The following is a 25,352-nucleotide window of genomic DNA, read 5'->3' as shown; positions in this document are numbered from 1 at the left end:
CACCTACCCTTGCACCTGTTCAGGGGCTCCACGTTCCACGTCCGTGCCCCCCCCCCCCGCGCGCGCATCGACTTGCCCTGCTCTAAACACATGCCTTATCGGCTGCGACTCTGGGCCAGGGATGCCATGAGTGGGAAGCAGACACCCGCCACTCTCCCATCCTCGACGCCTGCAGCTGCAGTGAGAGCGAGGGACGAGGTGTGCATAGTGGGTATCTCCATCAGGCACAGTGCCCACGTGGGCACTGAGTAGGGGCAGAGAGGGCAGGAAGGACCAAGCCCCACGTGGGAGGTAGGGAACGGCGGGTTGGAAAAGCCCAGAAGTGACAGCTGTAATGAAGACTCCCCTCCCTGCCACTTCACACACAGGGTCTCATTGTGTAGCCCAGGCCAACCTCCAACTTTCTATCCTCCTGCCTCAGCCTCCCAAGTTCTGGGATCACAAGCATTGCACCTCCATGCTTGGCTCAGGGACATGTTTTGAGTGCTGACAGTTGCCTCACGCACCACTAATCATGAAGTTCACTTGGCCTCTGTGGTACTTGCTAAGGCCTTCACTGGGGATTCCCCTAGGTTATGTGACCTTAACCCAGAAAAGGCCATTCTTAGGTACTACACCGTTATCCATTAGTCTGGATTTCAGCTGGAGTGGACTGAGGCTCCTGAGCCAACTCCAAGACGCCATCTCACCCTGTCAATCTCATTTAGAAGAGGCCCAGGTCCCCTGCTTTGAGGGCTGGGGAGATGGGGAACCCCCTTGGCACCCCATCCTCTGGGCTGCAGTGGGGTGCTGTTGGTCATAGCCCAGCTAGTCGGTATCCTAGCTAATTAACCAAAGTTTGTCTAAACCTGTGTGTGGATGCCAGCAGCACCTGGCAAGAGGAGACTCCTCTCAAGCTCAGAAGTGAGCAGGCTTCAGGCTTGGGCTGCCCCGTTACCCAGCTGGCAAAGCCAATTGTCAGCCTTGATGGTGTAGACACAGACAGGCTGCCCAGCTGGCCGGGAGAGGGACGGGGGCGGGGCGGGGGCTGACCAGTCCTCTGTAACCCTCTTGCCACCAGGGGATAATTATAACGCTCACGTGGTCAGCAGCTCTGGAGGTGGAGCCCTTGGCACAAGCCTGAAACTGCCATCACGCTGTGATGCTGTCATCACTGGCCCCTGCGTCGTGGAGGATCCCGTTTCAGTGGGGAAATCCTGCCCTAGGCGCCAGCAAAGGCTAGGTAGGTGCCAGAGACCCAGAGAGGGGACCAAGTGACCAGAGGCTACACAACAAGGAAGTGAGAGACTTCTTGGAGCAAGCCAGCTTTCTGAAGACTTTTCTGGACTCAGAGGTCGGCACGGTGACTCAGGGAGTTAAAGGTGCTTGTGTGGAAAGCCTAGAGACCCGAGTTCAATCCCCAGAACCCATGTAAAGGTGGAAGAAGAGAACTCACGCACGCACGCACGCACGCACGCACGCACGCACGCAAACAAACAGAAACCACTCACTCACTGCAGTAGTGACAGCTGAATGTGACTCCTGCTGCTCTTCGGCCACCTCAGGCTGGACACGGCTTCAGGCACGATGGCAGTGGACACGGAAACCTGTCTCAGTACTCTGGAGCCCTGGGCTGTCTGAGAACACCCTGTCCGCCATCTTTTCCCTCTCCCACTAGGACAGGAGAGTGTGGGTGAACGCAGCTGCTTCTCCACCCGACATGTTCCCATCTGAACTAGGGAGTCCCCGGTGGAAGTCTGTGGGGCCTCTGCAGCTTCCCCTTCCTAATGAGAGCGAGTACTAGGCAATGCTAGACCTTGGCAATCACCTTTTCTTCTTCTTTTTTCTTCATACTGTTTTGTTAAGGCAGGATCTCATGTTTCCCAGGCTACCCTCAACTTTGCTATGTGGCCAAGGATGGCCTCGAACTCCCCAACCTCTTACTGATGGCTGGTATTGTGGGAGTGCACCACCATGCTTGATGTATGTGGTCCTGCGGAACAAGCCCTGGGCTCTGTGCACGAAAGGTAAGCATTCTGTCAACGGAGTTATTCCTCAGTCGAGCCTTAGCATTCTTTCTGTCCTGAGTAGATGTGAGATGTCTGGAAGACATCTTGTGACCACGAGGCCAAGTCTGAGAGACTCACAATAGTACTGATGTAACCAAGCCCAGAGGACATGTGGTGATGCCTGAAGACATCCTTTAGAGTCACAGCTTGCTGGGGGGTGGGAGTGGGGGATGGGAGTGGGGGGTGGGAGTGGGGGGTGGGAGTGGGGGATGGGAGTGGGGGGTGGGAGTGGGGAGTGGGGGGTGGGAGTGGGGGATGGGAGTGGGGGGTGGGAGTGGGGCAGGCTATACGGCTGTCCCTGGGGGCAGAGGTCAGGGTGCTGCTGCACCTGAGGTGGAGGTCAAGGCACCCAGGGAGGCTAGCCTGGCCTGGTTCCTGCTCTTCTCCCCACACCCCCTCAGCTGCTGTGGCACACGGGGTGGGGTCTGCCTGAACTTTGACCTCAGCCCCATTTCTTGGCCTCTCAAGCCTTGAATGACTGGTTGTTTGTTGTTTGGTAGGTTGGTTTTTGCTTTTGCTTTTGGTTTGTATGGTTTTTGTGTTTTTTGAGACAGGGTTTCTCTGTGTAGCCCTGGCTGTCCTGGAACTCACTCTGTAGCCCAGGCTGGCCTTGAACTCAGAGATCCACCTGCCTCTGCCTCCTGAGTGCTGGGACTAAAGGTGCGCACCGCCACAGCCCGGCTGTTTTGATTTTTCTGCACAGGGAGCAACAGTGGTGTCTTCTGCCCTGGCTTGGGAGGTAGGAGCGGAAGGTGCACGGGTTGTGGTGACCGGAGTGATAGGGCTCTGCAGCTGCAGGACCCAGGCTCAGTTCTCTCCTCCCCGGAGGACAGTGACCTAGACTCGAGTGAGCTCCCGATGGGGTGGGCGGAAAAGGGACCACGGGTTCCTGTGGATTCCAGTCAGGACAGCCCAGGCCGCACACTGCCTGCCCCATCCTCGGCCAGACTGCGTCTCCAGAGTCCTTGGGTAAAAGAGCAGAATAGCATCTGCCTAACGGATGCCTGGGAGGCTCAGGAGGAGGCAGAGCCTGACCCTGCCTGCCCTCTCATCCTCAGGCAGTAGCAGGGGGTCCCTTCTGCTGGCCTGTTTCTCAGCTCTAATGGCCAGAGCACCAGAAGCTTCCTTTCAGGGCTTTTGGGGACGGTTAGGGTTGTTCCCAGAGAGCACCCAACTTGTCTTCGTCTGCATAGGAGCACCAATCCACTAATGCATATTCTGCCAAGTAGTGTCCCCTCCCAGGTCCTCCTAGGTCTTGGAGCCCTCGGCCATCTGCAGACTGGAGGATCCTTCTCAGCGTCATGGCTTAAAGACAAACAAAAGTGCCTCCATTTGCAAAGGAAACAGTTGTATTAAAAATACAGCTGGGAGGGCTGGGACGTGGGTAGAGTACTTGCTTAGCATTCATGAAGGCCTGAGTTCGAGTCCCAGCACTGCATAACAAGTGTGGTGCCCCTCCAGGGCACAACATCCTCTTCTGGCCTCTGCATGCACCTGCACGTGTGGCATACCTTGAATGACTGGTTGTTTGGTTGGTTCGTTTTTGTTTTGGGTTTTCTTTGGTTTTTGGATTTTTGAGACAAGGGTTCTCTGTGTAGCCCTGGCAGTCCCAGAACTCACTCTATAGACCAGGCTGGCCTTGAACTCAGAGATCTGCCTGCCTCTGCCTCCTAAGTGTTGGGATTAAAGGTGTGTACCATCACCGCCTGGTTTAAAAAGTATATTTTAAAAAATAAGGTTCTCATCATTCACATAGCAAGTTCAAAACCAGCCTGGGCTACATGATCCTTTCCCCCCCCCAAATTAAATCCAGCTGTTAATATTAATCTCACATTAATATTTCATGTTAAGTTCATATTCCTATTTCATATTAATATGAGTATTAATTTCATTACACACTGCTGCATTATAATGGGGCCAACTGGTGGCCGCACGATGGTGCAGGGTGGAGGTTCAGTCCCCAAGTCCAGCTGTTGGCGACAGCTGCACAGTGGCCTGCAGTGGCTCCCAAGGCACAGGTGCAGCTCCGAGTGCTGGGGCTGCACCACACACACACACACACAGGCACACGCACACGCACACACACACACTCACTCACACCCCACACACTCGATGATCCTGGGTCACTGGGCTCTGGCTGGGGAAGGCAAGGCCCTCCTCCCACCGGGTCCATGGACCTGACTACACACACACACACACACACACACACACACACACACACACACACACACACATATGCGCGCGTGCGCAAGCAGACCTGACTACAAGAAGCTCCTGTTTACACACTGCCTGTGGCCGCCGTCACCAACTGTCACACCCGGGGGTGTGAAGCATTACCGCTTATCCTCTTACCATGCTGGAGGCCAAGGGTCTCCATGAGACAGGTTATGGCCCCTCCAGACAGAGCCTTCCTTCCTTGACAGCAATACATCCTGTGCTCCAGACCAATGTTCTCTTCTGCTTTCATGGCTTCTCATGGGCTCTGCCGCTTTCTGATCTGCTTTCCTCCCACTTACGAGCCCTGGACCCTAATGGGCCTCTGGACTACCCAGGTTGCTCCTGGTTGGCCATATCCAGGTCCCTTTAGTGATGGGTACCCTGCCGGAAGAGCTGTCCTGTCCCACCAGCACTTTTGGGGGTGCTTTTCACCGCTGGATCTTCAGTGTGAAGGCCCAGGAGCTGAGATAAGGGAATCAGAAGCCTGGTTGTTTTGACAGAGGGGATCAAGCTGGCTAAGTCTTGTCCCTGATGTGATGGTTAGCTTTGTCAGATTGACTCCATCTACAATCACCTGGAAAGGGAGTCTCAGTCAGTGATTGTCTAGATTAAGTTGTCCTGTGAGAATTATCCTGATTGCGTTCACTGGTATGAGAAGACCTGCCTACTGGGGGGGTACCATTCCCAAGGTGGGGGTTTTGAGCTGTGTGAGAGAAGTATGCTGAGCACAGACATGCACGTATCTGTTGGCTTCTGATTATGGCTGTGATGTGACCAACTCTCTCATGGGCCTACTGCTGCGACTTCCTCAGATCCGTGCTACGATGGACAGACTGTAACTTGAAACTGTGAGCTAAAGGAGCTCTTTTCTCCCCTAGTTGGCTTTGTCAGGGTGTTTCATCACAGCAACAGGAGATGAAACTAAGACGCTTGGTCACTCAGTCTCATGAGCAGAATACCATCCCTCTTGCCAGCTCCTCTGGCCAGGCAGGCTCATGGGGGTCCAGCAGCAGCCACCCCACACTTGCCTCTTCTCACCACTCTCCAGAGCTCCTGGCTCTCCACCAGGACACAGGCCCCATATCTCTCCACCTCAAACACCCGCAGAGGGACATATATTTACCTCCCATCAGAGGCCACTATGGACTTTAAACACACACAGCCTGTTGCACGTCAAACCTATTGGTAATGTGAGAAACCAGGCAGACACGACAGTCAATGATCTAGCGGCAGTGTTCCCTGGGAGTGAAGCCCAGGGCTCGCAGGGTGGCCAGCACTGTACAGAGCCCAGCCCTCTCTGACTTGTACTTGGAGACCGGGTCTCACCGAGTTGCTTGCTGGACTCCAAGGTCTGTCTGTCTCAGGTCGAGCAGTTGGGACTAAGAGTGCACTCTCAGGCCCTTAGGCAGACCAGTCACCCAGGACCCACTGTCTCCAGTTTTTGTGGGATTAAAACAGAGCTGTGGAAGACCCTCAGTGCTGGGAAAGATGACTGTTCTCTCAGGGCAGGACATCACACCAGCCCCTTCACTCTGATGCAGGATGGTGTGCGGTTCACACAGCTTTTCAGGGGCAAAATAATAAACTTGGAACAAACTTGACAAAAATAATAAACTTGGAACCTAGCATTGATGCTGGGATGGGATGGCTATTTCCTGAGGGTCAGGGAAAGGGGGAGTGGATGAAGGGAATCAGCAGGCCATCTTCAAAATATTTTATTATAAAACAGAGTACAGGGCTCATCAACAGTTCCCACCCAACACTGTCAAATGCACGCTGCTGGACGGCACAATGTCCAAAAGATTGGACTTCCGTGAGAATCTCAGTTCCCTTAGCGTTACAGGGAAGCTGCAGCAGGAGTGGAATGGAGAGAAGGCAGGTCGCCAGGATGCTGGGCTAACGCTGAACAAGATCATCGGTCCCTCCAGAGGGGAAGAGCCACATCCAGGACTGTGGGCCACCCACAGCTGCGGCTCAAATTTGAGCAGAGATGACCTGTTGTGGACAGGAAACTCCAACAGCCCCCAGCTTCAGGCCACTACTTCTTATTCCTTGGCTTTAGCTCTTCAGCTGCGTTACGCAGGAAAATGTAATTTTTCTTTTGGGGATTATAAAACTCATGTCCCTAAAGAAGGGGGAAAAAAAAACCTCCAATGATCTTTGTATTAAAGACAACAGCTACACCCACACCAAGTCTTGCTCTGAGAAGGTAGAGTTAAGGATGGGATGTTAACAGTCCTGTGTTATACATGACCTCTACCCTCAGAAGTCAGAGCCAGGTCCTAGTCTTCTGGGTACTGGCCCCTTTATGACTTCACTGCCAAGACAACTGCTCAGGGTTCCAGGCTTAGCACTAGCCCTGACTAGAGGTTTCACAGACGGCCAAGCTCACCCATGGTACTTTATTTTACCAGAGAGGACCTATTCCACAGAGGGGGCAACTCCCAGGAGAGCAGAAGTCAAGGGGCATCAGCCGGTGGGGGCACAGAAGGGCTCTGTACCAAAGCCCCCGTCTGGGTCTCACTTATGTAGACCAGGCTGGTCTTGAACTCAATAGAGCTTGCCTGCCTCTGCTACCCCAGTGCTGGGGTTAATGTGCACTCAGCTGTGGCTCCACTCTTTAAGCAGTATTCACAGAGTGAGCTTTCTCCTCTCCTGGGTTATTGTGTTTAGTGCTCTGAGCTCAGGGTACAATGCAGGCTTTTTCTTTTTGCCTTTTCTTTGGCGGTGCAGGGGATTGAACCAAGAGCCTCACCACAATGCCAGCACTTTGCTACTGAGCTATACACAGCCTGCTTTAAGTTTGAAGAGGGTCTTGTCAAGCCACTCAGGCTTTGTGATCCTTTGCCTCAGTCTCCCGAGTGATGCAACTGTAGTGTGAACCACCATTCACAGCAAAATGCAGTGTTTTTTAAAGATTTGTTTACATGTGTGTGTGGCCATGCATGTTTGAACATATGTAGGTTCACCACATGCCTGCAGTGGCCAGAAAAGGACACAGAAGGCCTGGAACTGGAGCCAGAGACAATTATTAGCTGCCATGAGGGTGTAACTCTGGCTAAGCCTGGAAACACTCTAAAGAGAAATGGGGAGCCAGGAGGCAGCAGCTGTGCAGACTGGAGCCGCAGGAATGCGACACCTACAGAACCTTGAGGCTGCCCCTCACTGGAAGAGGAAGACTGGCAAGAGGGCAGGAGCAGCCTCCAGAAGAGCAGCTGTGGGAAGCAGAGCTAAAGCATTCATCAAACAGAAAGGAGGCTTCCAGAGCTGACAGGGAGACCGAGCACATCTCAGCACCCCAGCTGCAGCGTGTAGACACACATGGGAAGTGGATGGATGCCGAGAAGGTGCCAAGCAGGTTCTCTAAGGCTGGCATGTGTGTGCTCTCTGGCAAAGCAGGGAGAGAACAGTGTAGAGAAATGGAGTAGGAACTTGTGTGGGGTAGGAAGGAAGGAACAAAAATTGAGACAGATGGGCAAGCCACTGTGAGACTGGGGACTTCATCAGAAGCAAGGAGAGTGGGAAAAGGCATTGTATAGCAAAGGGCAGAGAAATGAAAACCATGAGGAATGAACTGGAGGCACTTCCTCCAATAGACACTCTCTAAGGTCTGAGGTATGGCCCCAAGACCACATATCACCACCTGCAATGCCTCAAGATGCAGCCAGAACCCTGCCAGCTCCTTTACTCTCCCTGTGCAAACCAAACGATGTCATCAGAGCAACACCTTGGTGACCCCTCCTCTCCCCAGCACGCCCATGTTTTGTGTTCAAGATAAGAAGGAGCTCACGATGGCTCTCCTTGACAAAACATTCCCATTGTGCCAAGATGTGACTGAAGATGACACTGAACCCCACACCGAGAGTCAGGCTGCAGTCTCTTCACAGGGAGGTGGCAATGGCCTGGTCAAGGGTGCTCAAGTCCAAGAGGAATTTACAATTCAAACTCGGACCTTTGGCCCCAGAGCCTGAGAGGGAGGGCCCAGAGCGGGCTTGGAAGTTCTCACCTTGGACCAGTCGTAGCTGGAAGCATAGGCAAATATGTTTCCGTTGTGATTGAAGCAGCAAGCCGCTATGGGCTGGTCTAACTGTTCTGAAGTCTTCAGTTTTGTCCTGGCGTCTTTGTCCCAGAAGCTGAACCTACCATCAGACCCCACAGTGGCAAGGGTGCCGTGGACAGGATGGAAGGCAATTCCATTCACCTGCAAAGGGTGATATGCACAGTGAGAAGCAGAAGCAGGTTGCTGCCAGTACAGCTCCCAGCTCAAGTCAAGAAACCAAACACATGGGCACATTTCACTCCTTGGCCATGCTGCCTAAGGCAACTGGCAGCTCCCCAGATAGGAATTCACATTTGCACCCACTGGCTGCACCAAGCCATAACCTCAGCAAAATGTGTGGGATTTCTTTTAGCAAACAAGTTTCTTGAGCATCACTATGTGTGGAAATTGTCTATGGACACCCACATGGCAGAAATGCCAGTGCCCCATGTCACAAGCTCACATTCCAAGCACATCTAGAACAGAGCCAGTCAACAGGTTTGTAAAGAACACTGAAGTCTGCAAACACAAACACAGGCTCTTCTAGGACTTCTGGTCCCAATGCATTGGAGAGCCAGCTCCAAGTCTGGTTCCAGGGGGTTTCTTTCTCTTCATGATGGAATGCTGCTGGAACGTACTGCATAGATGTCTTGAGGAGCTGAAGTGTTGGTGCCATTGGATCGATGGCATTTGAAGGTGAAGTTATCTTTGGCCCTGAAAAGCAGACGACATCTCAGTTTCCTCTCAGAACCAGTTGGAAGAGCATCCCAGGCAGTGTCACTTACGGGTTTGGAGGGTTGATGTAGTGAATGGCAACTCTGCCCTCAATACTTCCCAGAGCAAAACCTGTCGGCTTGTTCTGTTTGTCTTTAAAAATAGCCACACATCGATGCTATGATTAAAATAAAAGGGGAAGGATCATTATCAACATGTAAGTAAGTATTAGTTAACATGAACAAACGTTACCCATTTTTAGGTTTTAGAAGAACCCAAACCATGACTCAAACACAAAGGTATTTTTGTCCCCCCACTCTAACCTTCCTCGGCTCCAGGACCCATCTGTGCACAACTGAAGCTGCCCTATCCAGCACAGCCCTCCAAGGCCAAGGCTCCAGCCCTGCTCGGCTGTGCTCAGAGCAGGGTCTCACTTTGATCAGCAGGCACCCTTCAGGTCAGACACCCAATGTCTGTTCCTGTTTCCCTAGCCAGGGGGCAGTGTGGCAGCCAGTCCTCGGATAGGGAACCCTGGACAGGGACACACAGCAAAGTCAGTAGTTTGGTGATCACATGCACGAGGACCTGGTTAGGCTGTTGTCCTGTCCTGGCTCACTTCAGTTACTACACCAGCCCCTAAGTTCATCCACTGTGCAATGACCAGCCTCCTTCGTTTTAGGGGTGAACGCCCACTCACTTGGCTACACGAGCCTACTATACTAAAAGGAGCATTCTTTAACACCTTTGGTTTGTTTTTGAGACAGGTTTCTCTGTGCAGCCCTGGCTTGTTGTAGAATATTATTTTAAGGTGTGTTACTTTTGTTTACATTGCATTTGTTTAACTCTGTGAAGCTGGGTTACTGTGCCTGTCTAAGACACCTGATGGTCTAATAAAGAACTGAATGGCCAATAGCAAGGCAGGAGAAAGGATAGGCAGGGCTGGCAGGCAGAGAGAAGAAATAGAGAAGTATGGGAGGGAAAAGAGAAGTAGTCAGAGAAGGAGTATGACATTAAGGTCCAGCCACCCACACACAACAAGCCACAGAACAAGAGGAAGATTTACAGAAGTAAGAGAACAGGAAAAGTCCAGAGGCAAAAGACAGGCGGGTTAAGTTAAGGAAAGCTGGCTAGAAACAAGCCAAGCTAAAGCCAGGCATTCATAATTAAGAATAAGCCTCCATGTGTGATTTATTTGGGAGTTGGGTGGCAGGCTCCCCAAAAGAGAAAAAAACAACACTGCCTCTGCCTCCTGAGTGCTGGGATTAAAGGCATAGGCCGCAGCTGCCACTGCCACCACCAGCACCACCAGGCCTGATTTCCTTCTTAGAAGTGTCTGACCTGACAGTAATTCTATTTGGCTGTGCCCAAATCCTCAGGCACTTTGGGCCACTTTCATGGTGCAGGAGCTTTTGCCATACCCTTGCCAACAGTTGCTATCTTTCTTACTTTTGTGTTTCTTGCGCGCACACACATAGTGTATGTGTGCCAACATCTGAATAAATGCACAGGAACTTTCTGTGTGTTGTTAAGACAGTCTCTCTAGCTCCCTTGGCACTGAGGTTACAGCGTACATTAGCCCAGGCCCATCTTGTCACATGAGTGCTGGGATCTGAATTCAGGTCTTCGTTACTGTGCAGCAAGTGCCCTCAACCATGGCACCATTTCTTAAGGCGCCACCTTCTGACCGTCTGGAAACAGTGGTCCCCCTTGCAGGAAGTGCTGTCTCAGGGCTCTCCTGGGATCACATACCTGCTGGCCAGGTCGTTCTCTTTGGAGAAATTTTGAATCGGGTCATTGGTTTTGCTACAAATTCTTCACACCCTTTAAAAGGTAACTCCTTAACAATACAAATACCTCACTATCCCTCACTAGTCTGTTCCCTGCAGGTTTCTCATTGCTGGTTGCTTCCTTCCTATGCTGAAGCTTGTCTGATGTGGTCCCCTGGGTTATTCATTTCTTGCCTATGTTTTTGTGTGTCATTTCCAAGAAATCATTGCATACAGTTTTATGTAGCTGCTAGGAAGACTTGGGATTGGGGGTGTTAGGAAGAGCGAGAAAGGAACTGGGGAAGCCTGCTGGTTGAGAAGGGAGAGGAGAAAGGTGACTCAAGAGTGACCTCTATCTGAAGGGCAAAGTGCTCCAGATTCCTGATGGCAGTGCATCATTACCAAATGCTTTCTGTGACGCCATGGGCACAGGGCTTAGTGGAGAAAGGGAGAAGAGTGGGAGGGGTGGGGAGGAAGACTCTGAACTGTGAAGGGAAGGACCAGAGACGGTTCTGGAAGAGGCAAGGATGGCCTGCTTCCCAGGATGAACCAGACTAGGGCACGCTTTAGTGAAGTGCTAGAGAGAAACTTAGTGATGGACTATGTCAGGTTCCTGCAAAGGCTGCAGGGCAAGAGGGCTCACACGGAACCAGTCTCCAGAGAACCTGGCCAGCACCTAGAGAAGCTGCATGTGCACAGACCCTGCAGGAAGAAGGCTAGGATGGTTCAGTCCTCTCCTGAGAGGAGAAACACAGGCTAGGAGAAGACCTAGAGCAGGGGAGCAGGAAGGCCTTGCAGCCCTACAGTCAGGGTAGGGCTGAGCTGGAGCGACAGACCTAGTTCACCCAGATGGGCTGGGAGCACTCAGTAGCACTAAACCACTTGGGGGGCCTTTGGGGGACAGGGAAGTCTGGCTCAGCCATGGATATAAGTGCTTATATAAAACTGTGCTTTTGTTTCTTTTCCCCTTTTTTTCTTTTCTTTTCTTTCTTTCTTTTTTTTTCCAAGACAGGGTTTCTCTGCGAAGCAGTCCTGGCTGTCCTGGAACTCACTCTGTAAACCAGGCTGGCTTTGAACTCAGAGAGCTCCCCCTGGCTCTGCCTCCGAGTGCTGGGATTAAAGGTGTGCACCACCACCGCCACAGTGTTTGTTTCTTTAAATTCACTTTCTCTGAACATATCAGCAAGCTTTTCAAAACAGGTACTGTATACCTGTGCCCCACACGAGCACCATCTTGCATGCAGCAGGTGCCAAATGTATGTTTTTCAATGGTCTCTGACCCACCTGGTGTTTCAGTGGAGACTCTATCCTCCTGAACTCAGAAGGCTGATTCTCTAACTGGTAGACAATCAGGCCTCTCTCTGCAGTGGCCACCACGGCCATTGGGTATATCTGGGAAACAGAAGAAAGATACACAACACTTGACATGAAGACAACATTTTAGTCACAAAATTCTAATGTTTCAAAAAGTTTAATTCAGTGGTAGCAATGTATTTATGAAAACACAAGAGAAACCACACCTGTAAGCAGAACACTCACACATATTTGTTTTACTCTGGGTGGTGGGGATGCTTTGAGTTTTGTTATTGTTTGTTTTGCTACACAGCATAGGCTAGTATCTTGAACCCTGATCAAGACGGGCACATTGTTATCATGTCCTTTAGAGTTTTTCAACTAAAAAATGTGGATGCTTAAAAAGTATTAGAGACACCAGTGAGAATGGATGGTCATCTCCACCCCTTCATATGATAACAGCCTGTATTTCAGTGTGTTTTCTTCCTGTCTTTGAGTACCCGATGTTTCTTTCCTTTTTGAGACAGGGTCTCACTCTGTGTGCCCTTGCTAGCCTGGAACTCGAGCTGTAGACCAGGCTGGCCTAGAACTCAGAGACTGTCTTGCCTCTGCTCTGACAACTGGGGTCACAGGCATAAGCAAACATGCTCGGTCAGGTATTTTCTGCATAGTTTGTGAACATCAGCCCCCACTGTGCACTTGTCTCAGGATGGGTCCCCTCTGTGGAATTACCTGGGTAGTTGTAACAAACCCTAAGACTTAAGCAGACGTGGAGGAAGCACTCCAGTTTCCCTCCTACTCAGGCAGTCCCAGAGATCGGAACCATCCACAAAGATCTCTGCATTCTTCTTCCATCACACCATGCTGTCTCCCCACGAGGGAGGAGAGGAGACTAGGGGCACACGCTCAAACATATGTCTAAAGTCCAGTCCCAATGAAAACATCCAGAACGCAGCACTATAGGACAAAGGCAGCCCCAAATGTCTGTACGAGTAGTCTGCTAAAGCTGAAGGCTTTCCATCACCTACAAACCACAGGAGGCCATGGAGCCGCATTTGCTCAGCTGCTGGAAAGAAGTGAGGCTCTTTACTTACCACATCTGCACAGTAACAGCGCTCAGGGAGTTGCAAGACCATCATAGGATTTGACGACCGGGTATCCCAAAACTGAAAGCAGAGAGGAGCAGCGGTGAGAGACTGCTGAGGGCCGGCATCGGCACGGCCTGACAGCGTCTCCAGCGTACAATCCCTCCACCTCCCAGCATACCTTCAGAGTCTTATCCCAGCTCCCCGTCATCACACAGCTGTAGTTCGGGGCTTTGATCCAATGTATAGTCTTAACAGGAGCATCATGCTGTTAAAAGACAGACACCAGGGAGACACTTGAACAACCGAGCAATAGCTCTAGTTGTGGAAATTCAAAGGAAGTGACTTAATCAAATCAACTACTAGGTTATATTCAACAATAACAAAATCAAAGGGCATTTTAGTGCTTTCCCAGGACCCAAGGGTGTTACCCAGGGGCTTGCACCTATGATCTGTCCTAACACAAGCTTACCCTCACTCATAATTAGCTGTGACAGTAAGGCCCTTCCTGAGAACTATCTAGAAGGATCTAATGGGGACTGCTACTGGTGCTGCTGTTTACTAAGAGGAAACTTCACTGAGGAGGCTGAGAGATGCCTTCAGCGGAGGGCTGCGAAGCCCGTGTCAGCAGTCTCCCTACCCTTCACTACAGCGGCTCTGGCAGGGCCTTCACTACTCTCTGGTCTTCACACCGAGACCCAGCCTGCTGCCCGAGGTGACAATGGTCCGCGGGTACATGGCAGGCACCAGCCAACACCCGCTGAAGGACAAGGGAACAATGACCGGCAAGTCACACACGGGCTGGAAGCCAAACTGGTCAGGACCGTCTGCTCTTGTCTTTACCAATGCTTGTCACCACCTACGTGGACATGGGAGACCTGTGGCAAAGTCCTCTGCAAAATCTGGTACAAGTGAGGGTGCTTACGATGTAAGCCAGACTGTTTAGTGCTGTCTCCTGAGCCCACCCACAAAGACTTCTCACCTGTGCTATCTGAATGGCCTGGTTGCTGTTCAGGTCCCACATCTTGGCTGTTTTATCACACGATGCTGTGAATACTTTGCTCCCATCCTAAAATAAAACAGAGTCTGCTTAAGGAGCAAAAGTTAAGTCTCCACGACACCCAAGAGCTGGGTCATGCATCTGCTCTGCATTTTCCTATATTTAAGAGCTAGCACACAGCAAACTAGTCTTGTAAGCAATACAACTAGAAACTGACTACTAAGAGCTCACGTAGAAACAGGATCTCTAAGAAATAAAGTGGTGCCCAGCGGTGGTAGCACGTGCCTTTAATCCCAGCATTTGGGAGGCAGAGGCAGGTGGATCTCTGAGTTCAAAGCCAGCCTGGTCTACAAAGGGAGTTCCAGGACAGCCAGGCCTACACACAGGAACCCTGTCTCGAAGAAAACCAGGAAATAAAACAATAAAAAAATCAAGTGGCTTTGAAAGCTACAAAATGAAAACCAAGTGTCAGCTGGCGAAACACTTAATGGGCAAAGATCACTGCCAAGCCAGACAGATAAAGACCCACAAGTGGGAGAAACATCAACACCACCATATACACATCACACCCACAAATACAAAAAACAAAACCAACTTCAGCTCACTATACATCCAGAGACACAAAAGGCTTCAAGAAATGACATAGTAAGTCCACTTTACTGCCATACCGAATCTGACCAAAACATCTTAGCAGAAGGATTTCTTTTACCTCAGAGCTTCTCATCAGCAGAGGGACAACACCTGGGATCCTCACCTGTCACATCTCGGCATCCTCAGGTAATCTATAGGTATCTAGCTCTGCCTCTATAGCTCACATCTAACATCTAAGTCTCATACGTCCAAAAGGTTCCACACCCTTCAAAAGTATGCACTGACATACATGCAGGTGAAACATCCATACTCACAAAAACAAAACCAAGAACCTGTGTAGCACTTCACATTCAAGCCATAACGCGCATCGCTAATAATAATTTAAAAAAACAAGGAGTTGGGGATTTAGCTCAGTGGTAGAGTGCTTGCCTAGCAAGCGCAAGGCCCTGGGTTCGATCCTCAGCTCCAATAAATAAATAAATAAATAAATAAATAAATAAATAAATAAATAAATAAATAAATAAAAGAAACCAAACAAAGCAAGCAGGATGATGTGGTGGCGCACACCTTTAATCCCAGCACTATGGAGGCAGAGGCAGGTGGATCTCTGAGTTCAGTGCCATCCTGGTCTACAGAGAAACCCTGTGTCTCAACAAAGCAAAACAAAAAGCCTTAGAACAGGCTCTGTACACCTGTCACAGAACTCTTATCAAGCATGCACATGCCCAGAAAGGGAAAAGGTCCTTCTCTAAGGACAGGAAAAGGGAAGGAAATAAATCCTGTACAAATATTTGGAAATGCAGAATCCCCAGTGAAATATTCAGGCTACAAGGTTAATACCCTTAACTGGAAATCCTGACAGGCTCTAATATTGAGTGCTACCACAATCCAATTGCCTACCAAATTCAAAAGCTTTGGAAACCAAGACACTTCTGGCCTTAAGCATTTTGCTACAAAAGGATAAATCTGCTGAGATATTGGGAGCTCGGAAAGTTAAGGCTTGTAAATCTCAGAGTTCTGTGCCAGCCAAGGCTGCACTATGAGACCCTGTGGTGGTTCGAGTGAGAATGGCCCCCATGGGCTCTTGCATTTGAGGTTTCAAACCATCCTCAGTGTTTCTACCTTCTACCTGCAGATCAAGATGGGGACCTCTTAACTGTTCCTGCTGCGTGGGCTTTTGCTCTGCCATCATGGACCCTAACCTAAGTCATATGTTTAATTAAACACTTTCTTTTAGAAGTTGCCTTGGTCATGGTGTTTTGTCACATCAATGAAAGAGTAACTAATACAGACCCCGTCTCAAAACACCAAAAGGAAACTAGACATACATCACTCCAGCAGACGTCGAGCACTGGCCCAGTGTGCATCTGCTGGGCTTTCGGAATGGTCTGCCCGCTGTCTTGTACTTCCCAGCAGCGAACCTGTAAGACAAGACAAGTTAATGAGAACAGGGCGGTTCCTGGTCTCTAGTGTGCACACATCCAGTACAGTTCACTGTAGGCTCTTACATCAATCCAGTTATCTGACTTTCAAGTGCAAACCAAGTGAAATGTACAAGCAAGCAGCTCCCTTCCCACTGCTGAGCCACAGAAGCACACAGAGGGTACCGCTCACACCTAACACCACAGCTAGGCTGCTGGCTCAGCAGTCACTCAGGCCTGAAGAAGCCCATCTTTCTACTATAATGCTTCCAATATCATTTTCTTATTATGCATTTTGCAGATTTTGTAACCGTGGTTAGAAAATAAATTCCACCAGAAAGACTAGTTAAGTTCTGTGCATTCAGACTTCCGTCAATGCACACACATCTAAGAAAAATGGGAGGAACACAAGGTGGGACCCTACGCCTCTTTACTTCTGTACCTGCAGTTTTCCTCACCTGCATTCTCACCCTGTCCATCTTTGAATGTACTTCTAACTTGGTTTATTTTTTTGAGGTAAGGTCTCTCACATAGCCCAGGCTGGCTTTGAACTCACTATGAAGCTGAGGATGACCCTGAACTTGTGATCCTCCTGTTCCACCTTCCAGGGTGTGTGCCACAAAACCTGGTTTTCTTCTAATCTTTAAATAGCAGATGAAATGAGTAAAATAAGCTTGCTCACCTTCACATCCTCCCTGCTGCAGGCAGTTTGGAATCTTTCTCCAAACTCTTCTATATGGCCAAGTCTGGTGGTCCTATACAGCAGTTGCAGGTCTTACCTAAGCATGCCCCTAGACTTGGGTTTTCTGTGGTAGTGGGAATGGGACGCAGGGCCTCACACAGCCCTGGTCCTGAGGGCACCAAGCTTAGCTGTGCAGATCTGTTTCCCGGTCTCTCTCTCTCTCTCTCTCTCTCTCTCTCTCTCTCTCTCTCTCTCTCTCTCTCTCTCCCTCTCTCTCTCTCTCTACACACACACACACACACACACACACACACACACACACACACACACACACACACGAAGCTGATGTCCTGAAGCACAAACATGAGCAGTCTCTAACTCTGGGGACGTGAAGGGAAGTATCAGCCGTCCCTCAAGTTCCAGATGCAGAGTCAACAGGACAAAAGGCTTAAATAGAAAGACTTGTCACGAGCTGCTGCGACTAGCCTGGCTACCAGCAGTACTTAAGGCTCCAGCTTGCCCCGCTCATACATACTACGACTCATCAAAGCTGCTTACTTTTACAAATTTGATAGGGAAAAAAAAAAAAAAAGGAGCCTACCACACACACTTCTTTCTGATCATGAATGTAGCAGAATGGTCTGGACCTGCTGTTGTGTGGAGCCTCCTGACATCTATGCCCATTTCTCCCATTTTCCTTCATGCACTCACTGAGCTTAGTGTACAAAGTGGCTAATAGCAGTCTGTGAAGAATCTGCCCTGTTATTTAAAGTCTTAAAGGTATTTAAAGTTCAAAATTCACCTGAAGAACATTTGCTGAATGCCAAGAAAGGTTCTTAACAAACAATATAAGGCCAGGCAGTGGTGGTGCATGCCTTTATTTCCAGCACTTAGGAGGCAGAGGCAGGGAGATCTCTGGGTTCGAGGCCAGTCTGGTCTACAGAGTGAGATCTAGGACAGCCAGGGCTACGCAGCAAAACCACGTATAAAACAAAACAAAAAACCAAAAACAACAGTAACAAAAACCCTCAAACAAACAGTATAAACAGTGCAGTTGAGTCAGGAATGGGGAACCTTTGGGCAGTGCTGGGCTGTGGTGCTGCCATTCAGAAGGATGCACAGCTTCTACACCATGTCTTAGACTCACTCACAGAATGCTGAGCGGCACTTACATCATTAGCCCATGATCCCGCAATAAGGAAATTCCCTGGTAAGGTTGGTGGGCTGAAAGACAGACAACCGATGCTATCATCAGGAGAAGACGTTACTTCGATATCCTGGGGAGGAAGGTCAGAGTTAAAACGCAAACATCGTCACCATAAGGCGGCTTCCCTTCTTACCAATCACCCAACACTTGGAACTCATCTCTCCTTGCCTTTAGAGCTAACTGGATCTGACCTTTCCTCATTTTGATCAAAAACAGGAATAATAAGCAGGTCAGGGAAAATACCAGAGCTGCTGGCTTAGAATCACGTTAATGAAAGGCACAAAGACAGCATCTGGACAAGGTGGCCCCCACCTACTCCAAGTGTTTGGCCAAGTTGCCCCCCACCCCCAGTCCTCACTTTCCTGCTGTGCAAACAGAACAGTGCACATTCTCCAGGGCTGCTCAGAGAGCCACACTAAAATTATGCAGAAGTAGCCAGTGAGATGGCTCTGGTTTAGGTCTGTGTCTGCTGCAGTTCTCAGCGGGCCCTGGGAAGCTTTGGCTTTCACAGGTAGACTGGACAGTTGTGGCAAGCTGGAAGTGAGGACAAGACACTAATTCTGCAGAGGATGAGCTTTGTGCTCTGCTGTTTCTCAGCTTCATCCCACAGGCATCTCCTAGGCCAACCAGAGACCCCCCAACCCCACCCCACTTCTCTTCACCCCACAGGAGGCTCTCAGGCTCTCTGCCTCTCCAGCTGCCAGCAGTATGTGGCTTGTGGCCTGACTCTTTTTGTACTCCCTTTGAGGATCTGAGTGATACCTTCATTGGGTTGTGATTATCTGTGGTTGTGCTCCCAAACATGCTGGTCCCACCAGTCCCAAATCCAGAGGCTGACCCAAACAGACTCATGTTGGCTGTAAGACACAAAGTGGAAGATGTTGAGGACAGGCCCTCCTTAGGCGATACAGAGCACATCGCAGAGGGACAAGCACTCTGATGCTAAGCCAGGCCTTGCTCTTCAGTAGAGATTTAAATGTGCAGCAAGTAGAATGTCTTCTAAAGGAGCCTTTTTGCCTAGCACGGTACAATCCCACGCTCAGGCAGAGGGAGGCCAGCCTGGTCTATAGTGAGTTCCAGGACGGCCAGGGCTACATTGATCCTGGCTCATAAACAACCTCTGGTCTTTTTAGAGCAGTTTTAGCCTCTACAAACCATGGAGGGAGAATTTCCCACACTCCTCTCTACTGGATGCCCTTGCCAGCACAAAGGCACCAACACTGACATGTTACAGCATCTTAGTCAGCAACCAGGAGAGAGCCATTCACTCTCCAGAGACAACTACACACCAGGCACCCAGCAGGAGGCAGAAGGGCCTCCTGAGCTCAAGGTCCCGTCCTGGGAGCTCCCTTCCCTCCTGAACTCTGGGTCAACGTCTACATGAAGCTACCCAGAAAGAACAACCAGTCCTGCCAGGAGCCCCACGGTTTCTTCTGAGGACTTGAAGAAAAGCAATCCACTTTGGCCCACTGAGAACTAAAAGGCCTGGTGTGACTATAGATTCAGAGTCAGCAAGAACCCTCACCATCAGGCTTTTCTTGAACATCACAGTCTCCCAGGCCCACCTGTCACTCTCTTTCCTGCTGTGCAGAGAACAGTGCACATTCTCCAGGGCTGCTCTGAGATCCACACGAAATTATACACAAGTGGCCAGGGAGATGGCTCAGGCAGTAACGATATGTGATGTACAAGCCTGGAAACTGGAGTCTGATCCCCAGGATCTGACCACCACATGCAGGCTGTGGCATGCATGCCCACACACATAAATAGGTTGGGGTCAGCCAGGTGAGATGGCACATGTAATCTCAGCATTTGGGAGGTAGCATTAGGAGGATCAGGTCATCCCTAACTAAACAGGAAGTCTGAAGCCAGCCTAGTCTACAAGAGAATGTGTTTAAAGAAAAGAAAAACATTTGCATGGTCTAGCACACGCTGAATGCAATAAACAATATCATTTCCAAGGAAACCATCTGTGCACCGTAGGTCTTCTTTCAAAACACTTCGAACTGTTACTAACTGGCAAACTTTCACACCCAGAAGTCTACCAAGTCAGCCACCTTTCCAAAGGGAAGCTAACACCCTTTCAATCCACTTGCCAATAAGGGTTGCTTCCTTAAAACACAGAAAGGGGAAACGGCAAGGAATTTTGGGAACGCGTTTGTGTTCCGCTGGCTTTATAACAGACAGAAGGTGAGAGCCACAGTTAGCTCGTTCACATCTATGATAACTAGTGAGACAGGGTTGTTGACTACAAACCTGCCTGTACATGGAGAGATGCACTGACTCACAGGTTTCCTGCTTGCATGAGCCAGCAAATGAAGGACAGGGCTTCTGTATAGCTGTGCGGCTTGGGAATGTGAATTAAGACTGTGAATTTCCCACCTTTAAACCGGAAATACTAATCTCTGCTTCCTGGCGTTAAGAAACTAACCCACTTTCAGTGCTTGAACCAGCAAGCTCCTCTACTGTGTAAAGATTTATCTTGAGATCATTGTGTGGGTACGTGCACATGAGTGCGGTGTCCACGGAGGCCAGAAGAGGGCTTCGGATGCCCTGCAGCTGCTGGCGGCCGTGAGCGGCCGAGCTCGGGCACAAGGCGGAGCCATCTCTCCAGCCCGAGCATCTATAAGGGATGGATGCTCTCTTGGGCTTTTGAAACAAGGTCTCCTGCAGCCCGGGCTGCCTGAAAACCTACTCTGGTAGCTCAGGATGGTCTTGAACTGCGGGCCTCCACCTCCCAGGTGCGCGCCCACGCCCGCCGGTCGGCCGCGCCCCCCTCCCGTCGGGGCGCCCACGGGCACACCCGCCGCCCGCCGCGTCTCCCTCGCCCTCTCCCCACCTCCGTGGCCTGGGCGGCGCGCGCACGCACACGGAGGGCTGCAGAGGGGCGCAGCCTGCCCGGCTTCGGTTTCCCCACGAGGCCCAGGCTTCGCGAGGGAGCGCGGCCGGCGGGGACCGGGTCTCGCCGCGCGACAACCCGAGAATTGGGCACGCGGAGGGCCGCGAAGCCACGAACCTGCTCTGACCGGGGGCGGAGGGGGCGCGGCCAGGAGACCCCAGATCTCCGAGTCCGCCTCACGCCGGTGGAAACGGCCCCGTTACCACAGGGGCACCGCGCATGCGCCACAAGCCACTTCCGGGACTGCCCGGAAGGTGTCGGGAACGATGTTCCTCCGGGCTCAAGGCGGGCGCACATGCGCAAAAGCTCTACTGAAGTCAAGGGGAAGTCCTGATGCCAGGAGTTTATGGATCCGTGAAAGTCGGTCTTGGCAGTTGCCAGACAACTAGTTGAGAAAGGGAGTTGTTTTCACTTGTACATTTATTGTTTTTTTTTTTTTCCTTTTCTTTTTTGGTTTTTCGAGACAGGGTTTCCTCTGTGTAGCTTTGCGCCTTTCCTGGAACTCACTCTGTAGACCAGGCTGGCCTCGAACTCACAGAGATCCCCCTGCCTCTGCCTCCCGAGTGCTGGGATTAAAGGCTTGTGCCACCACTGCCCGGCTCATTTATCGTTGTTTAAACGTCTCGGATGATAGTGGGGCTTCAGAGGAGGCTCAGCGGTCAAGAGCAGTGACCTCTTGCAGAGGTCCCAGGTTCCATTCCAGGCACTTAGTTGACGATTCACCGTTCCAAAGAGAACCAACGCCCTCTTCTGGTCTCTGTGGCCACTGCACGCACGTGACCCACAGAAGTGCAAGCAGTCAAAATACCCATATGCATAATAAAATTTTTAAAAAGAGTTCATCAACTCATGTCCAAGGCTATCTTCTGAGAGGCTGCCTACCTGCTTGCCCACTGGAGCATCCCGAGGAGCATGATGATGATGCCTACTCACTGGGCTGTTTGTTTATTTCTGTGCCTGGATGTTTTGCCTGCATGTATGTATATGCACCACATGCGTGCAGAGGCTAGAAGAGGATGTAGGATCCCCGAAACTGGAGTTACAGACAGTTGAACCATCAAGTAAGTGCTAGGAACTGAGCCAAGTGCTCTTAACTATGAACTTGAGTCCCATGAACTGGTCTGTATTAAGCTGGCCTGAAACACCAGCAAAAGGCTTGCATTATGGTACATTCCATATAGAATGTTAAACATGTCAGGCAAAATGATGACACAATTAGCTAGATTCCAGACTGAGGATTCCAATGAGCCAATCAAGGAAAAGTAGTTTTAGAGGCAGAGAAAGGCTGAATGCCAATAATGAAGAACAAAATGTGATTGGTAGCTACAAAATTATTATTATTATTTTTTTGTTGTTGGGCAATGGCTGGCAAGCCTTCAATCCCAGCACTCAGGAGGTAAAGGCAGAGGCAGGCAGATCTCTGTGAGTTCCAGGCCAGTCAGAGCTACATAGTAAGGCTCTGTCTCCAAAACAAACAATTTGTGAAATTTAAGACAGAAACAGGGTCCCTGGACAATAGAGTAGAAACTGACATTGGCTTACGTGTTTTAAAGGGACTTCTGTATAATGCAGTCCGAAACTGGCCTGTCTAGGAAACTTGATGATTATACATTTACTCTTTTCCCCCTGAAAAGTCGAATAGCAAGTTTCAGTTTGGTTACGTGGAATTTGAACATGAGCGACTACATTTTGGTTTGTAGTCGTGTCTGTTCCTGTTGGGGACCAGTGAGGGAGTTGAGTCCAAAGTAGGGGACTCCTCTAGTTTGCACCCCACCAGGGACTGTTACTGTGACTTTCCCAGGAGTACTTCAGACACAGGGCATGTGAGGCAGAGGTGACCCAGACTCCTCTGTCTCTCCAGCCCTCCTTATCTCTAAGAGTCATCAACTAGCAAGCACAGTGTGCCCTCTGTGAGCATGGCTGACAGTGGCCAAAGAGACTTCGCACTGACTTCTACACCCATCAAACACGGGACAGCTTTCTTCAGGGCTGCGGTCCTTGCAGTCTATGGGCTGTGCTGGGCAGTCTATGTCAACTTGACACAAGCTAAAGTCCACGAGAGGAGGGAACCTCAACTGAGAAAATGTCTGCAGAAGATCCATCAGGCTGTAGGCAGGTCTGTAGGGCATTTTCTTAATTAGTGTTGACTGGGGAGGGCCCAGCTCATTTCGGGTGGTTTCATCCCTGAGCTGGTGATTCATGGTTCTATAAGAAAGCAGGCTGAGCAAGCCATGAGGAGCAAGCTAGTAAGCAGTACCCCTCCATGCCTTTGCATCAGCTCCTGCCTCCAGGTTCCTGTCCTGTTTGGGTTCCTGTCCTGACTTCCTTTGATGATGAACAGTGATGTGGAAGCAGAAGCCAAGTAAACCCTGTCCTCCCCAAGTTGCTTTGGTGATAGTGTTTATCACAGCAATAAAACCACTGACTAAGACATGGGATTTTGCAGTCTATGGAGCCAGCTCCAAATAGTTATTAATGATCTCTCAGACAATGTGGGGAATCACATCAGGTGGAGACGTCATCTTTCTCCCCCACCCTTACGTTCCCTAACATCGACCTCTCCAGCCCTTTGTCTCACAGGCTACTGACTGTGAAGCACAGGTCTGGCTCCAGTGTCCTCAAAGTCTGCTGCTCACCACATGGCTGCTTAGCACTGCAAGGCTGCTGTGTATGTCCTGGGTCCACTTGCCCCAAGGCCTTCTCTTAGAGCTTTAGACTCATGGCATTTTGTAAATATAGATCCAACATGTCCAGGGCGGGTCTGAGAGAACTCTGCTGTTTAGAGGATATAATGGACCAGCTGCTGTTGCACATCCCATCAGTACAGCAACAGCAGTGGTTGACCCAAACACAGCAGCTCACATTCTGTGTCTGTTTCTAACCTATTTTATGCAGACACATACTTTATGTGAATAATCCCACTTCATCCTCACAACGGTCTGAAGGACTCTGTCGTTATTGCCCTCCCTCATCGTGACTGTGAGACAGAGATGAGGCTGTGTCCCCGCCCCCCCCCCCCCCCCCCCGCCCCAGAGGCAGTGAGTGAGGGGAGCCTCACAGCCTGGCTGCACACAGAGGCAGTATTGCCTCTTCCCTAGCCTAGACACCACAGGGAGATCAGTCATCTATGTACTCAGTGTGGGTAAAAACTCACATAAAGCCTTCAATCCCAGCTCTCAGGAGGCAGAGGCAGGAAGACCTCTGAGTTTGAGGCCAGCCTGGTCTACAGAGTGAATTCCAGGACAGCCAGGTCTACACAGGGAAACCCTGTCTAGGGAAAACAAAATAAAACAAAGCAAAAAGAAAAACCTCACATAAAAATCCAAATACTGAAATTTTTGGCTGTGACTATCACCCACATTGGTGAAGTTTCAGGAGAAAACTCAGGACGGATTGCAGTTTATAGTACACTTCCAAGAGACTCGATGTGTTTATAAGTTTAGTTCCAGCTAATTTTTCAACTTAAATGATACTTAATTTTGACATTTTTAATTGGAAAGATCTCATAGTTTGGCTTAAGGTTTGCTAGCAGTTTTGGCAGCCAAGTACAAACTCTTGAAAGTGGGGGTACCCAGAACAAATTAGCTCATGGGGCCTCAGAAGTACTCACCAGAGGTCCTCCTGCTCCCCACGTCTTCTTTTTATGAGTCTTACACTTTTCCATCTAGTCCTTTTAAAAGTGGCTTGAAAATAATTTTAAGGAAATTCCCACTCAAAAGAGTGGAAGGATTTGGGTACCTAGCAAACATTTGCCAGCAGGGGGCAGCCTTGGCTTGTCCTGGGGGCTGTGGTCACATCTCCCAGACAGCCCATTTAGGGACAGAAGTCAGTCAGTGTTGCTCCACACTGCCTTCTGCAGACACCCAGCATCAGCGTTGATGTACACATGTGCCCTGGTTTTCAGAGTGTCTGTTCTCTCCAGCAGCACCTGACAGTTACTGGCCTCAATCTGACAGTCAACCAGGAGGCCTGAGAGAAACCATGAGGGACATCCTGGAAGATTTGCCCTGTTTTTGTACAATGTGCACTGCTTCTCCCAACCCCTATGAAACCATGACTTCTGAAACCACTTAGCATCACCAATAACGACAGTTCAATTTCCCAGAAAATGGGATGTTACCGGTTTTTTTTTGTTTTTTTTTTAATGAGGGTCGTTAGGAGCCCTTAAGGACAAACCATGATTCTCAGGACATATTTTGTGGTACTCTTTCCTGCTCACCCTAACTCCAAACAGATTCCAGTCCTGTGCTCTTCCACATGGGTCCAGGAGATGACGGTACCTTGAGGGCATTGTCTGTTGCCAGCTGCCATTTGAAAGAGCTGTTGTGCAGCAATCGTTTCTGAGAGCAAATCTTGTGAGCTAGAATTCTAGACGGTTCCCAACTGTAGC

The 25,352-nt window shown here is 50.1% G+C and overlaps 1 protein-coding gene and 1 long non-coding RNA gene across 3 annotated transcripts; one reads left to right on the top strand and one right to left on the bottom strand.

Moving 5' to 3' along the window:
- The first annotated feature begins 1,060 nt into the window (after nt 1–1,060).
- Nucleotides 1,061–8,276, top strand: LOC121828962 (uncharacterized). The gene is made up of 3 exons (XR_013050968.1): nt 1,061–1,222; nt 1,850–2,006; nt 6,999–8,276. It is a non-coding gene; the product is annotated as an uncharacterized LOC121828962 (long non-coding RNA).
- Rae1 (ribonucleic acid export 1) lies at nt 5,965–21,207 on the bottom strand. Of its 2 annotated transcripts, none has more exons than XM_006985342.4 (12): nt 21,080–21,207; nt 18,826–18,920; nt 18,029–18,133; nt 16,082–16,174; nt 14,145–14,231; nt 13,344–13,430; nt 13,172–13,243; nt 12,069–12,176; nt 9,090–9,196; nt 8,943–9,018; nt 8,272–8,466; nt 5,965–6,390 (listed from the first exon to the last, which is right to left on the bottom strand). In XM_006985342.4, exons 2-12 carry the CDS (start codon nt 18,913–18,915, stop codon nt 6,304–6,306), a joined length of 1,107 nt encoding a protein of 368 aa, XP_006985404.1. In that variant the 5' UTR covers nt 18,916–18,920; nt 21,080–21,207; the 3' UTR covers nt 5,965–6,303. The 2 variants fall into 2 exon arrangements, with proteins under 2 accessions (XP_006985404.1, XP_076427397.1); XM_076571282.1 differs by having other exon boundaries at nt 20,903–21,143.
- Nucleotides 21,208–25,352: the final 4,145 nt, after the last annotated feature.

The sequence above is a fragment of the Peromyscus maniculatus genome, chromosome 4 (genome assembly GCF_049852395.1).
Source record: "Peromyscus maniculatus bairdii isolate BWxNUB_F1_BW_parent chromosome 4, HU_Pman_BW_mat_3.1, whole genome shotgun sequence".
Lineage (NCBI taxonomy): Eukaryota > Metazoa > Chordata > Mammalia > Rodentia > Cricetidae > Peromyscus > Peromyscus maniculatus.
Note: the sequence above shows the minus strand (reverse complement) of the source record. Positions and strands in the feature narration are given on the sequence as shown.